We start from the raw sequence: 15,622 nt of genomic DNA, 5'->3' as shown, positions 1-15,622 counted from the left end.
GCTGTGGGGAGGTGGAGGCAGGTTCTGGTCCTTGTCCCGGTGTGGCCATGGAGGCCGTGGGGAGATGGCTGTGGGGAGGTGGAGGCAGGTTCTGGCCTGTGGTTCCTGGCTGCCTCTTGTCACATAGAAAAAAAACACACGGACTTTTCTCTGGCTGGTTTGATTTCCAGGTTAAAAAGTAACTAGTGGGGCATTTTGCTCATGGCTAGACATCCTGTTGGGTCTAGAGGAGGTGGTGCCGGCTCATCTTGCCCCCCTGCCTGTTACTGGGTGCCCAGTGTCCACTCTCGCTCCTCCAGCATGGGGAGAACAGCTGGAGGAGTTCAGGCTTGGTTGCGGGTAGAGTCTGGAGACGGGTGGGAGCCGTGATGGAGTACCACGGGGCAGACAGGCCTGGAGCTTGCCTGGTTTGCCTGCTTTTTAAATTAAGCTTTATATTTGGGTAATCTTATATTCACATGCTGAATTATGTATTATTTATTTATTTAAATTAATTGTTTATTAATAAATAATACAGGGAGATCCATGTACCCCATACCCAGTTTTCGCAGTGGTCACATCTTACAATTCTGCAGCACATCACAACCAGCACGGTGACAGTCGGGATCCAGAACATTCTGTCCCCACAGGGATCCCTCACGCCGCTCTTTACAGTCACGGCCCACCCTGCTCCCAGCCTCACCTCCTCTTTAACCCCTGGCAACCACTACCCTCTTCTCCACTTGTACAAGTTTGTCATTTCAGGAGTGTTATATAAACACAGTTATGCATTCAGTATCATGTAGGGATTGGCGCTTTTCACTCAACATTGTTCTCTGAACATTTATCCAGGTTGTTATTGTGGCTCTAGCTGATTCCTTCTTGCTGCTGAGTGGTGTTCCAGGGTGTGGATGCAGCACGCTTTATTTAACCCTTCACTATGAAAGACTTGTTTCCAGTGTGGGGTATTACAAATAAAGCTGCTACAGACATTCTTTTATAGGTTTTTGTGTGAATATAGGTTTTCCTTTCCCTGGGACACACGCCCAGAAGTGCAAATGTTGGGTCACGAGGTAGTTGCCTGTTTATGAAGAATAAACCCACTTTCCACAGCAGTTGTACCTTTTTGTATCCCCACCAGACTTGGAGAGGTGAGTCACAGTGTCTTCAGTATGTCGTGTTGCTACTCGTTTTTATTTTGGCCATTGTGATAGGTGTAGTGATATTTGATTGTGGTTTTAATTTGCATTTCCCTGGGGGAGAATGTTCTTTTAATTTGCATTTCCCTGGTGGATAATGATGTTGAACATCTTTTTATGTCCTTATTTTCCATTTGCAAAATCTTCACGTCTTCTGCCCATTTTCTCATTGGATTGTTCATTTTTATACTCTTGAGTTTTAAGCATTGTTTGTGTATTCCAGATTTTAGTCCTTTGTTGGATATATACAGTCTGCAGTTTTTTTCAACTCTGTAGCTTGTTGTTTCATCTACTTAACATGGTCTTTTACAGAACAAGTGTTTTTTTAACTCCCACGAGGTCTGATTTAACAGTTTTTCCTTTTATGGAAACTCTTTGCCTAGCCCTAAATTCAGAAGATTTTCCTCAAATTTCTTTTTAAAGTTTTGTGTTTTTACATTTAAGTCTCTGATCAGCTTTGAGTTAATTTTTGTGTAAGATGTGAAGTTTGGTCGGGTGCGGTGGCTGAAGCCTGTAATCCCAGCACTTTGGGAGGCCGAGACGGGCGGATCACGAGGTCAGGAGATCGAGACCATCCTGGCTAACACGGTGAAACCCCGTCTCTACTAAAAAAGTACCAAAAACTAGCTGGGCGAGGTGGCGGGTGCCTGTAGTCCCAGCTACTGGGGAGGCTGAGGCAGGAGAATGGCGTAAACCCGGGAGGCGGAGCTTGCAGTGAGCTGAGATCTGGCCACTGCACTCCGGCCTGGGTGACAGAGTGAGACTCTGTCTCAAAAAAAAAAAAAAAAAAAAAAAGACGTGAAGTTTAGGTTGAGGTCACTTTTTTTTGGCCTGTGTATCCATTTATTCCAGCATCGTTTGTTGAAAAGACTCAGCTCTCCCCATTGAATTACTTTTACACCTTTGTCAAAAGTTGGGCATATTTATGTGAGCCTGCTTCTGGGTTCTTTATCCTGTTCCATTGAACTGTGTGTTTCCCGTTGTACCAATATCACACCGTCTTGGTTATGAAGCTTTCTAGCAAGTTTTGAAATTGGATAGACTGATTCCTCCAACTTCTTTTTATTCAAAATTGTTTTGACTCTTATAGTTTCTTTGCCTTTCCATATACATTTCAGAGTAATCTTGTCTATATCTACAAAAATTCTTGCTCAGATTTTGTCAGGAATTGCAATTAAGCCAGTATATCAATTTTGGGAGAACTGACATGGTGACTGTGTTGTTTTCCAATCCATGAACACAGCATATCTTTCCAATTATTTAGATCTTTGATTTCTTTCAGCATTTTGTAGTTTTCAGCATATGAGTACTGTACATGTTTTAGTTTATGCTTTTTTTTAAGTAAATCAAAGCGTATCTTGAAATTTGTTATCTGCATTAGTCTGTTTGGGCTGCCATAGCCAAATATCACAAACTGGGTGACAAACAACAGAAATGTATTCTCTCACCGTTCTGGAGGCTGGAAGTCTGAGATTAAGGTGTTGGCAGGTTGCTTTCTCCTGATGCCTCTCTTCTTGGCTTGCAGATGGCATTTTCTCCCTTTGTCTTCATATGGTCTTTTTTAATGTGTATGGTCCTCCCTGGTATCTGGTTTTTTTTTTTTTTTTTTGAGTTTCCCTCTTGTTGCCCAGGCTAGGGTACAATGGTGTGATCTTGGCCGATCGTAGCCTCCTCCTCCCGGGTTCAAGCAATTCTTCCTCAGCCTCCCGAGTAGCTGGGATTACAGGCATGCGCCACCACACCTGGCTAACTTTGTGTTTTTAGTAGAGACGGGGTTTCTCCATGTTGGCCAGGCTGGTCTCGAACTCCAGACCTCAGGTGATCCACCCGCCTCGGCCTCCCAAAGTGCTGGGGTTACAGGCGTGAGCCACCGTGCCTGGCTAGTGGCTGTCTGCTTATAAGGACAGCCAGTCAGGCTGGAGTAAGACGCCATCCTTATGACCTCATTTAACCGTAATTACCTTTTGAAAGGCCCTATCTTCAAATGCAGTGACATTGCGGGTTAGGACTTCAACATATGAATTGGGGGATGGGTTCACAATAGTGAACCCAATAGTGTATACGTGTTCATCGCTAGTGTATAGAAATAGAGTTGGTATTTGTGTGTTTATCTTGTATACTGCAATTTTGCTGAGCGTACTTACTAGTTCTAGGAGGCGTTTCTGTTTTTTGGTCTTTGTTTTTTAAATTCCTTGAGATTTTCTATGTAGATAATTACGTCTGCAAAAATTTCTTCCTTTCCGATCTGTATATCTTTTATTTTTTTTTCTTAGTGCACTGGCTGGAACTTTATTAATTCCTTATTTCTGCTTACTTGAGATTTATTTTGCTCTTCTTTTTCTAGGTTCTGGAGGTGAGCTATCGATTTGAGACTTTTCCTCTCTTCTAATTTATGCATCTAATGCTATAAATTTCCCCACTCAGTACTGCTTTAGTTGCATCCCACAAATCTTAATAGGCTATGTTTTCATTTTCATTCAGTTCAGTGTGTTTTTTGATGCATCCTTATCTCAAATTTTGTTGTTTAATTTCCAAGTGTTTTGAGATTTTCCTGTTATCTGTTATTAATTTCTTTTTTGATTATATTGTGATCAGAAAACATTCTACAATTATTTCAGTCCTTATAAATTTGTTAAGATTTGTCTTATGACCCAGAATATTATCCGTTTTGATATACTGTGGACACTTGGAAAGAATGTATATTCTGCTTTTGGGTGGAGTGTTCTATAAATGCTGATCGGATCCTATTGGCTGATGGTATTGATTTCCTCTCAGTTCTTGTGGATTTTCTGTCTAGTTTTATTATTATTGAGAGGGGATATTGAAGTTTCCTAAGTATAATTGTGGATCTATTTCTCCTTTCAGTTCTGTCATGTTTTTGCTTCACATATTGGTGGCTCTTTTGTTTGTTGCATACGCGTTTGGGATTGAAATTTGTCTTGGTGGACTGACTTTCTTGTCAATTGTGTAATAGTGGATTACATTATGTCCTTCTCTGTCTCTGGTCTTTTTTTTTTTTTTTTTTTGCTCGGAAGTTTACTTTACCTGACATTAATATAGCCACCCCTGCTTTCCTTTGATTAATGTTTGCATGATACATCTTTTTCCATCGTTTTACTTTCAGCCTTCCTATCTTGGTATATTTGAGGTGAGCTTCTTGTAGACAGCACGTGGTTGAGTCATGTTTTAAAATCTACTTTGCTAATCTCTGTCTTACAGTTGGTGTATTTAGACCATTTATATTTAATGTGATAATTTGTATATTAGGGCTTAAGTCTGCCATTTCGTTTTTAATTTTTCATTGATTCTCTTGTTTTTAGTTTCTGTTTACATTTTTTTCAGCTTCCAGTGGGTTACTTGTACATCCTTTAGAATTTTGTTTGGTTTATCTGTTGTGTTTTTGAATGTACTTAGTATAGCTTTTTTGGTTGCTTTATGTACTATATTACTAGTTTGAGTGAAGTATGGAAACTTTGCCTGCCTTTATGTCACTTTATCATCTCCCGCTTACAGTACAATTATCTTAAATATTTTCTTTACATACCTTTAGTGCTACATAAGAAAATATTGTAATTTTTGCATTAATCATCACACATATTTTAGAAAACTCAAGAAGGAAAGTCTGTTTTATATACCCATAATGTTGCCTACTATGGTATTTCCTCTTTCCTGTTATTTCAAGATTCTTTCCTTCTTTAGTAATTTCCTTTCTGTTTTGAGAACTTGGTTTTTTTTTTTTTTCTTTTTGCGCCATTATTTTAGATAGATCTGCTGGTTATGAATTTCTTCTCTTAGTTTTTCTTCACCTGACTGTCTTGATTGTTCTTTTATTTTTGAAGGATGTTTTCACTGGATATAGGATGTTGGGTAGACTGTTCTTTTTTTTAGCCTGTGAGAAATGTGGTGCCCCTTCCTCATAGCTTTCGGGATTTTTGATGAGAAATTAGTGTTATTCAAATTGCTTGTCCATGAAGGGTCATTTTTCTCTGGCCACTACCAAGATTTTTTTACTTATTTTTATCGTTAGCTTATAGAAGTTTGAATATGTTATGTGTTGGTGTGATTTTGTTTGGGTTTTCTGTTTGGGGTTTGCTCAGCTTCATGAATCTGCAGTGTACGTCTCACCAAATTTGGGAAGTTCTCAGCCATTATTTCCTAAAGTGCTCTTTGAACCCCACTCCTTTTCTCCTCTTTTTCTAGAACCCCCGTATCACAAATGTTAGGTTCATGTTATGAAACCCCACAAGGAATGAGACTTTGTTCATTTTTTTTTAGTCCATTTTTTCTTTTGTTCAGGTTGGATAATTTCTATTTTTCTACCTCCAGTTCATTGATCATTTCTCTGCCTCTTCTATTTTGTTGAGATGATTCATTAAGTTTTAAAATTTTGGTGATTGTACTTTTCAGTTCTAAATTTTTTTTATTTCTCCCCTTTCTTTGCTGAGACTGTGTTTTTTCATTTGTTTCCAGCGTGTTTGTTATTGTTCACTGAAGCATTTTTATGGTGACTGCTTTAAGATCTTTCTCAGCGAATTCTACCGTCCCTGTTGTCTTAGTGTTGGTGTCTACTGTTTTTCAGTTTGAGATCTTTGTGGCTTAGTGTGCCAAGGGATTTTTTAGTGAGATGCAAGCATTTTGGGTATGATGTAATTTCAGCATCCTGTTGTGGCTGACGCAGCTCCAGCAGGTCAAGTGGGGTGTGCACCTCGCTACAGGGAGGAGGAGTGGAAGTCCAGGCTCCCACTCAGCCTTCGTGACACCTGAGCGAGGGTGGGTGGCTGGGTGGGGGCTCCTTCTTGTTGCCAGGCAAGGATGGGAGTCCAGCTCCCCTTGGGGTCCCCTTGAGGCCCCTAGGGTTGGGACATTCTTGTTATTCCTGGGTTGGGTGAAAGTCTGGACTCCCTGCTTGACCTCCTCTGACACCTCCCAGCATGGAGAGGGATGGGCACCCTCTTACTACTGGGCGAGGATAAGAGGCCACGCTCCCCACATGGTCTTCACTGACTCCATGGGGTTTCAGGGTGACAGTCTAGGCTCCCCACATGGTCTCCGCTGACTCCATGAGGCTTTGGGGTGACAGTCTAGGCTTCCCTGTCATCTCCACTGACCCCATGAGGCTTTGGGGCTGACAGTCTAGGCTTCCCTGTGGTCTCCGCTGACTCCATGAGGCTTTGGGGCTGACAGTCTAGGCTTCCCTGTGGTCTCCGCTGACTCCATGAGGCTTTGGGGTGACAGTCGAGGCTTCTCTGTGGTCTCCGCTGACTCATGCGGGTGAGGGTGGGCATCTTTACCAGCCAGTGGGAGTGAAAGCTGTCGTGCCCACTGGTGTTCTCTGATACCACCCTGCAGGGGACTTGGGGGTCCTTGTTACAGGCTGCGGAGGGTGAGGGGTCCTTGCTGACATGGTGGGTGGAACCGAGGTCTGGTGTCTGCAGGGAGCAGGGCGATTCCTGTCAAAAGGTCTTTCCTCATGTTGGGCTGCTCCTTCCCTGGGTCTGAGGCCAGAGAGAGCTGCTTTCATGGGCTCTTTTTTCTGCATCTGTTGGCATTTCCAGCCTGCTGCCTTCTTCAGTTTCAAAATATCTAAGGCGAAAAGAAAAGCCCCCAGGGAGCTCTGCGTGGCACAGCTCCCCAGACCCCAGGGGCCCGGCCGGTCTGCCCGCCTCGCTCCCGCTTTCAGAGTCTTCCCAGGTTTTTATCTCAGTGTCTTGGGTAGGAGAACAGGGAGAAGTGTGTCAGCCCCATCTTCTGAGTTTGCTTTAAAAACAGTTTTCCTGGAAGGGTGCCGGTGCCGACAGGCTGCAGGGATTCTGGCCTGCGGGCGTGGAGTTGGGGCCTCGGGGTCTTGGGCGGGACTCATTGGGCTCTGCCCACAGATGTCCTGAAAGCACTGCAGCCTCCTGAACCCTCTGCACCTCCAGGAATGATCAGGTCCCTCCCTGGTGTCCCAGGGACATCTCCAGTCCCTCCTGCCCCTGGCAGCTGTGAGAATCAGGAGAGACGTGGCTGCTGCTGGTGCCGCTCCTTCTGGTCATCGTAGCACAGCTTCCACCGCCAAGGCGGAGACGGGCTTCGTGTGCAGGCTGCTGAAGGGCCGCTCTGGGCGTGAAGCCCTGGGGAGCAGATCCCGGTCACCTGCTGTGGCTGTCCTCACCCTGATCTGCCCGGGGGGACATTCTAGCCCTCATGGGCGTCCTCCTGTTGTCTCAGCACCATGGATGGGCAGCAGGCACCACCAAGCAGGGGCCTCAGGAGCAGACACTGCAGGCCATGCAGAGCCACTTGCCAGGTTCCAAGGGGTTCTTGGGAAATGGCGGGAGCCCCTCTTCAGGCCTGTGCCAGGCTGTGGCGGGAAGGGGGGCTGTGGTGAGCACTGTGGCACCTGCTCCTGGGGCTGGCCTCTGACTGCTGTGTCATGTTCAGGCTCAGCCTCTGAGCTGGAGGAGGATGAGCCTGGGAGCAGGCGTTGGGGTGTAGGGTGCCACCATCCCAGCCAGGCCCCCCTCACCCGCCTCACCTGCCTCTCTTTCCAGTTCCACTTCTACTCTGTGTACTTCCTGATCCTGTCCATCATCTACTTCTTGGGGGCCATGCTGGATGGCCTGTGGCACTGCCAGCGGGGCCACCACATGCCGCTGCCCCCGGCCCAGGGTCTGAGGAGTCCCGCGGAGGAGAAGGCAGCACAGGAGCTGAGCGTGCAGGACAAGGGCCTCGGAGGCCTGCAGCCAGCCCACAGCCCGCCGCTCTCCCCAGAAGATGGCCTGGGGACTGTGGGGCCAGCGTTCCTGGAGCAGAGACAGGGCGACCCAGCCCCAGCCCCGGCCCTGCAGGCAGCTGGATTCCTGAGCCCAGTGACAGTCCCTTCTGCCTGCACTCCATGCTCCGCCCAGGCCTCAGGCTCTGACGCTGCAGATGAGACCTATCCCCAGCCGGCTGTCCATCCTCCTGCTGTCAGCAGGCTGGGTTTGCAGCGTCATCCAAGTGACAGTGTTCAGAATGTGAACCAGTGACTCTCGGGGGCCCCTCTGGTAACTTTGCAGGTGGCCCTCGCTACATCCCTGTGACCCCTGCCTCGAAGGTCGCTTGCCTTAGCCACGGGGGCCTCCGCTTAGCCTGCTGGCAGGTCCCCTGGGATTCCCCCCACCCTGTGCTGCACTCTAGCGGTGGCCACAGCCTGCTGGCGACACTCAGGGCAGCTGCCTGGCCATGCTGTCCCTGCGCTGTGCCCCGCGGGCTTTGGTTGCTGGAAGAGGTGGGTGGCGGGCTCCTATGTCCACCAGGCCTCACTGGCTCATGCCCCTTGGGGGACTTGAGACAAATCTGCGCCCCTCCGGGCTGGTGAAGTGGCCTTAGATACCAGCTCAGGGGACGCTGGCCACACAGGAGTTCTGAGCCCTCTAGGGCAGGGTGGGAGCCTAGGCCCCCGGGCGTAGCTGAGCTGTGACATTGCTGGTCATCCTCGGTGCTCTTGCGTTTTGGCAGATGCTCTGCTTTTTTTTTTTTTTTTTGAGATGGAGTCTCACTCTGTTGCCCAGGCTGGAGTGCAGTGGCGCCATCTCGGCTCACTGCAAGCTCCACCTCCCGGGTTCCCGCCATTCTCCTGCCTCAGCCTCCTGTGTAGCTGGGACTACAGGCGCCCGCTGCCACGCCCGGCTAATTTTTTTTTTGTATTTTTAGTAGAGACGGGGTTTCACCGTGTTAGCCAGGATGGTCTCGATCTCCTGACCTCGTGATCCTCCCGCCTCGGCCTCCCGAAGTGCTGGGATTACAGGCGTGAGCCACCGCGCCCCCGGCCCTTTTTTTTTTTTTTTAAACTGACGTAGAATGAAGAACTGCACGTGGCTTCTCTGTCTCTGTGGAAAAGCCATCTCAGGTTGGCGGCAGACGCATCCTCATCAGAGGGGAGCAGCGGCTCTGGTCCTCGGAGCTGGTTGCTCTCTCCCACCCTAAGGGCAGCCCTCCATGGTCCTGTCTGTCCTTCTGAAGTGTGTCCATCCTGACCTGCAGGTCCTCAGCTGCTCCCACGCTTGTGCCAGCCCGGAGAGAACTGGTCCCGATCACCGCAGACGTGCTGGCCTTGGTGTGTGCGGGGCTTGCCTGGCTGGGGAGCCGCGGGGGAGCTGCCTTCATGGTGGGCGCTCGGGAAGTATGTCCCAGCGGCCTCGGGGTCTAAGGAGCGCTAGTGCCTTGCCCACAGGTGCCGGACCATCTGATGTGATGTGAACGCTCTTCCCACATACATCAAACACACTTGTTACGTGAGTGTGCCCAGGGCTTCTGATTCTGGGTCAGCCTGGCCTGGGGGTTGAGGGTCGGCAGTCAGTGAGGAAGCCAGCAGAGGCATCCCAGCCTTCTCCCCCCACCAGCCCACTCAGGGCCTTGGTGCCCATGAGCTGAGACCCCCGACAACCCGTCAGTGGGCCTATCCTGCAGGGCCTCTGCCACATCTCAGCGGCCCCGGGTGAATGGCTGGCTGCTTACCGGCTCCACACAGAGAGCTGGGGACAGAATCTCTGGCTGGGGAGGGGCCGCTGGAGCTGCTCGACCCAGGGGTCTCCCGAGGTGGCTCAGGGGAGCAGGCATCTTGGGGTACCCTGGATTGAAGCAGAGGCTGCACGTGGAAGATGGCCCGAGTCGGTAGATGGTGCTGGTCGGACAGGGCTGTGGTCCTGGGCGCATGCAGGGGCCCTGTCCTGGCCACCCTGGGGACCCTGCTGGGAAGGGTCTGTACCAACCATTTCCTGGGCTCGTAGATCTAGCAGGATGTGATGGGTGGAGGTGGGCTGGGCCTGTGCCATGGGCCAGAGCGTCACTGGGGAGGCCCACGCTGTCATCAGAACCCGCCCCCCAGGCAAGGGCTTGCTCCCTCCGCAGCCCGCTCACTGCACCCACCGCCTGCCCGCCTCTGAGTCCTGCACTCACCTGGCCACCAGGACAGGGATGGCTGTCAGAATGTTCCCGGGAGCAAGGCAGGTCCTGCTGTGAGGAGAGACTTGAGAGTGTTGGTGTGTGTCCACACACCTGTGCATGCCTGTGTGCCTGTGTACACTATGGATGCTCCTGCACACCTGTGTATGCCCAGGCATGCATACCCCCATGTAACTGCATGCCTGTGCACACTCGGGTTCTGCCAGTGGGGCAGTCCAGGGATAGAAGACTCCTGAGGACTCCTTTTGGAGAATTGTGTCCTTCCTGTGACAGTGAAGGCTCTTGCAAACCAAGAGTCAGTGTAAAAGGTCACTTTTATTTACCTGTCTGAATTGGCTTCACATCACACACAGTTACAGAACCAGCCCCACCAGTTTCGTCGCAGTCCCCAGGCAGGTGTGTGCTGGCGTGCTGTGGTCAGCCTGGCACTGCCCTGAGTCCACTTGTCCCTCCACACAACGAATGACTCTGGTGTCGATGCTGCCAGATGTCACGGGTGGCTGTGACAGGACCTCGTCGCATCTCGTGGCTGCTTTGTTCGCCTGCAGGGCAGCCTGTGTGCACCCTGGGTGTCCCCTTCAGTCCCAAAGAGGGCAAGGATGTGGGTTTCCTAAGAGACAGCCTCTCCGTGGGCAGTGCCCAGATGGCAGCCCTTCCCCACTGCCCTGTGCGCTGGCTGCCACATGTCCTGTGCCAGCCTCAGCCTCTTCGACGTGGCCTTGTTCCATCCTGGTACTCAGCTGGACAAGTGCTGGCTGAGCCAAGTCCCAGCCGGGTGCGTGAGATGGGGGCCCTGGATGGGAGGCTGCCAGACCCCAACTCACAGGTCCCTCGTATCTTCCAGCTTGGACTTGGCCAGCATGGAGCTGTCTGCTTTGGATGTATCTCATGGGTCATTTGGGAGGCCAGCCCCAGGCTCCTGTGCGTGATGTTGGAGGACAGGCCAGAGCCGGGGGTCACAGTGGGCCTCTGAGCTTGGAAACCTGCTCCCGCCTGGGGTTGCTGTGAACAGCCCAGAGCGGAGCAGAAGGGGTTGCCCCTAGCCCCAGAAACCTGAGCCCCCTCCCATCTACCGCAGGGCAAGCACACCCTGGAGGACAGCCCAGGTGGCCCTGTGCTGAGTGTGGCCACAGCTCCCATTGCCTCACGGGGCCCGTCTGCTACCAGGTCTGGGTTTTGGGCACAGAACGGAGGTGCTAGGTGGAAGATGAAGTTGGCACTTGCCAGGGCGAGCACAGCTTCCCAGAGGAGGAAATCCTGGAGAAATCAAGCCGTGGTCTGATTCAGGCCAAGAGGCTGCACAGGGCATGATACTGCAGCCTGCCTGACCCAGGCTGCGCCAGCTGGGCTCACAGCTCAGGGGAGAGCTGGGGCAGGTGAATGTCAGCATCAGGCTTCCGTTTTAAACTTTTAAAAAAATACACTCTTTGGCTTCCTTTTATTTCTTGAGGATTACATGACACATGAACTATACAGGAAAGTATGGCTGCCAGGGCCGGGGGCTGGCCGGCCACTCCCTGCCCACAGTGGCTGCTTCCTCCGAGCCGCCCGTCCTCTCCGGCCATCCGCATCCAGGCGGTGGCTACTTGGAGGCAGTCATGAAGCTGTTCTCGATGCAGAGGACGATATAGGCGTGGTGGCAGCTTGCGGCATTCTGCCCTAGGAGCCTGCCCCCCAGCAGGGAGGAGGCCTGACCTGTGACCGAGGGAGACGCTGTCCGCCACGTCTCGCAGTAGCTCTCAGTCAGCCTGCGCCCGCTGGGGTCCGAGCCATGCCACACGCTCTTCTGGGGCCTGTAAGAGACGCCAGGCCGTCAGTCACACCCAGACCTGCTCTGCTTAGGGCGGAGGCCACCCCCCCCAGGCAGGAAAGGTGGAGGCAGGAGGCCAGCCCTAGGGGTAACGGGGCTGCAGAGGCTCCCACAACCTGGAGGGCCACGTGGCCTCCCTGCTGGCTGCCTGTGGAGGGAGCCGCATCTCCCAGACTGCACCCCATGCTGCTGCTGCCACACACCCACAGCAGAGGGGAGAGGGCCCAGGGCGTGGCCTGGCTGGGTGCACCTGGCCCTCTTGCCTGCTAAGCACAGGCTTCCTGCGGCTGCCTTGCCAGGAAGCAGCTCCGCCTCCTGGGCTCCTGGCCTCCGGCCTGCCCTGTGGCCCAGCCCCACCCACAGCGCTCCTGTCAGAGACCCTTGGCAGGTGCATCTCCGTTACAGCAGATGGCCAGGCACTGCTGGGGACACGCTGTGTGGCACCCCGAGACACCCCTAAAAGCATGAGTGTTGGAAGAATCGGGGCGCTTATGTGGGGAGGGCACAGCGACATTTGGGATGAAGCGTTCTTCTGGACACCCTGGAAATTTCTGTCAACATTTTAAGGGCACGCATGCTCGGACTCTGTGTTGTCCTTTGAGGAGTTTATTCTCCGTGAATAAACTCACTGCGACGCTTACATGGCTGACCACGGGTTTGGTGACATCCTGGGAGACTTGGAGTCTACCCGCCATGGGCAGAGGGCCGGGAGCGCTTAAAGGCATTCTTAGAACTACATTCCTCTCAAACACATGCTAATGATTACTTATCAGAGCAGTTTTCATTTTTCTCAATGCTCTTTTGGATTTTATAATTTTTAAGTAATGAGCATGTATAAGATCTGTCCCAAAACTTAGGGGGAACTGCTCTTAGGAGCACTGGGCACACGCCTGCCCACCTGCCTGTCCGCCTTCCCTGGCTGGGGCTCTCAGAACTGCTCACACGGCACTGGGAACCTACCAGGTGGGGTGCCTCAGGACGTCCTTGCCGTCAAAGGAGAAGATGCGTGCCCCGGGCTTCAGCGGACCCTCAGAGCCTGTGAACAAAGCCTCCCAGCTGGGAAACAGCAGCTCATCCTGGAGGAGAAACCGTGTGTGTGTGGGCGGAGGGGCTTTTGCAGCCTCTGGGCACGTCCCGCCGGGGAACAAGCGCAGGGAAGCCAGGCCTGGCCAGGCAGCCTCTGCAGACTCCAAGAGGCCTCAGCTAAGGCAGGGGACCCTGTCCCCTCATGCCAGGCTGTAAGAGGGTGGGGAGCACCGGGCCGCAGCCGCCTGCTCCCAGCCCTGGACCCTGGGTCTGTGACCCCTCTGCTGTTGCTTCTGGGAATGTGGTCCTCCCCAGGGCACCCAGAAACAGCCCAGTGCACGAAAAGGAGCCACAGAATAAAGCAACATGGAGGGGGGTGCTGTGGCAGAGGGGCCACCAGGCTGGGTGGCACTGGAGGCCCAAGGGACGGTTCCTGATTGCAGGCTTGTATGTGAGGCCTGTCACCTGTGTGGACACTCGGGCCAGTAGCACGGGAGCCTCTGAGAGGCACTGCCGGGGGAGTGGGGGTCAGGCGACCACGTGGGGGGCCTCATGGGATGGCCTAGGGGAGGCGGCAGTGCCCAGGGATGCAGAGGCCCTGGCCTGAGCCTCATGGGATGTGACCCACCTGGAGCCTGCCCTGAAGTCACCAGCCTGGGTGGCAGTGTCTACCATGGCGGCCTCTAGCGGTCCTCGAGGGGATCCCCCCGCTGGGAGTTCACCCCAGAAGTCACATGGGGGCCCTCAGGACTGGACTGACCCACCTTGAGGTTGACGATGGGCACGGCTGCGCGGTCGGCACGGCGCACGATGCTGTACAGGTCCTGCAGCCGCGAGGACAGGAAGGCGCGGAAGGTGCCCGCCAGCCCCACAGCCCGCGCCTGCTGGAAGCACTGGAAGTCGGCCCCACGGATGCCCCGCATGCTGCCCGGCAGGGGGCTGTTGAGTGCAACCAGGTGGAGCTGTGGGGAGAGGGGCACATCAGGGGCTGTGTCCCATGCTGCACCCTGCACCCAGGCCCTGGGCGCCCCACCCCGGCCCCGCACCTGTATGGACAGGCACGGCCAAGGGGGGCTGAGCGGGAAATGCCCAAGGGACACACTGAGGGGCCCAGGCAGCAGCCCCCATACCCCGCCGGGTCAGAGCAGCCCCGGGCCACGTGGGTGCCCCGCCAGCTGCCGCTGCAGGCGGAGGCACGCCGGGTCCTCAAGCCCCATGATAGGGGCTGGACTTTCATGACCGCTGCTTGGCCACCAGAGGGCAAGTCCCAGGCTGAGCCACCAGACACCCACCCATGGCCGAAGCCTGGGACCCCCAGCAGCTCTGCAGGGGCTGGGTCCTCTTCTGCTGCCCCGAGAGCCGAGGGGCTAGATGGAGCCGAGCCCACTATGGGGGCACTCACCACGGGCTGGAAGTCACGGTGGGTGTGGGCGGGTGGGCTCGTGGGGAGCGCCGGCCGCAGGTGCACGTAGGAGCTGTGGTGTGGGGCTCCAGGGTAGGGCTGGGGCTCGGGCAGGCGAGGGGGGCTGGCCAGGATGTCGTCTGCCCGCCAGGGCCTTGCGGTGGGGTGGGGGTACTCCCGCCGGGGGTAGGGGTTGCTGTCGTGCAGCTGCACCACGGGGGGCTGCAAGGCAGCCACTTCGTTGTCCTGCAGGTGGGAGATGCGGCGCCTGTCAGCAGGGGGCCCTCCGCTTGCCCCTCCTCCATCTGTGTCCTCCTCTGGGCTGTGTGAGGGGCTGCGCTCCAAGCTGGCAAGCAGGGCACTGTGCCCCCGACCCTGGAGCTGCCTTGCCGGGGGTGGGGTCAGGAGTAAGGGCGGGGAGTCCTACCTGCTGTGGCACTGGATCGTGGTCACCTCTGCTCAGGCCCCCAGACCCAGCCGTGCGCAGAAGCCGTGGGCCTCACTGACCACATGCCCTGACCTGCCCTCTCCTTGCTGTGGCTCCAATTTAGGGCCCCTGACCTAAGCGCAGCGACCTCCAACCTTCTCATGTCCCTGAGCCCTTGCTCTGTCTCCCTCAGAGGTGACCTCCACCCTAGAAATCCCAGCCCCCAGGTCTGCACCCCAGTCCGGATTCCCCTGATTCTGCACCTTTCCCCACAGCCCTGAGCCCCTCCTGACCCAGCTGCCATCCACCTGCACTGCGTCCACATTGCTGTCCCCACTGTCCACTCCACAGGGCCGGGCTGTGTGCTACCCAGGGCAATATCCATGGCCACCCGGCACACAGGAGGGGCCGTGACTATTGACTGGCCGACTGAATGAATGAATGAATCGGGAAATGAGCGAGAGCAGACTGGGCTGAACCCTGTGAGGAGACCGGCTGCTGCACAGCCCGACACTGCTCCACATCAGGCTTCACTCCTGAGCCAATTAAGGAGTCATGACCTGTACTCAAGGAGGGGCCAACAGCAGGCGGACGCAACACTTAGGAAAACGAAAATATTCACCCAGCTTTGCACCATCCATCCACCCACCCATCCACTCACCCACCTGTCCACCATCCATCTACCCAGCTACTCACCCACCTGTGCACCATCCATCCACTCACCCACCTGTCCATCATCCACGCATCCATCCACCTCCCCATCTACCTACCCATCCACTCACCCATCCACTCATCCACCTGTCCACCATCTACCCACCTATCCACTCACCCACCTGTCCACCATCCATCCA

At 53.7% G+C, this 15,622-nt stretch overlaps 2 protein-coding genes across 4 annotated transcripts in view; one reads left to right on the top strand and one right to left on the bottom strand.

The window, feature by feature from the left end:
* The window catches only part of SLC19A1 (solute carrier family 19 (folate transporter), member 1), a 30,904-nt gene extending 20,556 nt beyond the window's left edge, over positions 1-10,348 (top strand). Inside the window, exon 5 of one of the 2 annotated variants that reach the window (XM_011954193.1) lies at positions 9,002-10,348. In XM_011954193.1, coding sequence (XP_011809583.1) covers positions 9,002-9,178 — 177 coding nt within the window. In that variant the 3' untranslated portion in view covers positions 9,179-10,348. Of the gene's footprint in view, positions 1-7,711; positions 8,674-9,001 lie in introns of those variants that run through there. The other variant, XM_011954192.1, reaches the window with a different exon arrangement.
* A 376-nt stretch (positions 10,349-10,724) lies between these two features.
* COL18A1 (collagen, type XVIII, alpha 1) overlaps positions 10,725-15,622 on the bottom strand; it is a 56,012-nt gene continuing 51,114 nt past the window's right edge. For both annotated transcript variants that reach the window (XM_011954194.1, XM_011954195.1), the window contains exons 38-41: positions 14,345-14,590; positions 13,707-13,904; positions 12,877-12,992; positions 10,725-11,899 (exon numbers count right to left, since the gene is read on the bottom strand). In XM_011954194.1, the coding sequence (XP_011809584.1) occupies positions 11,689-11,899; positions 12,877-12,992; positions 13,707-13,904; positions 14,345-14,590 (771 nt within the window). In that variant the 3' untranslated portion in view covers positions 10,725-11,688. The remainder of the gene's footprint in view (positions 11,900-12,876; positions 12,993-13,706; positions 13,905-14,344; positions 14,591-15,622) is intronic.

The sequence above is a fragment of the Colobus angolensis genome, unplaced genomic scaffold (genome assembly GCF_000951035.1).
Source record: "Colobus angolensis palliatus isolate OR3802 unplaced genomic scaffold, Cang.pa_1.0 Scaffold38, whole genome shotgun sequence".
NCBI classification, from domain to species: domain Eukaryota; kingdom Metazoa; phylum Chordata; class Mammalia; order Primates; family Cercopithecidae; genus Colobus; species Colobus angolensis.
The sequence above is the reverse complement of the archived record's forward strand: the minus strand, read 5'-3'. Positions and strand labels throughout refer to the sequence as shown.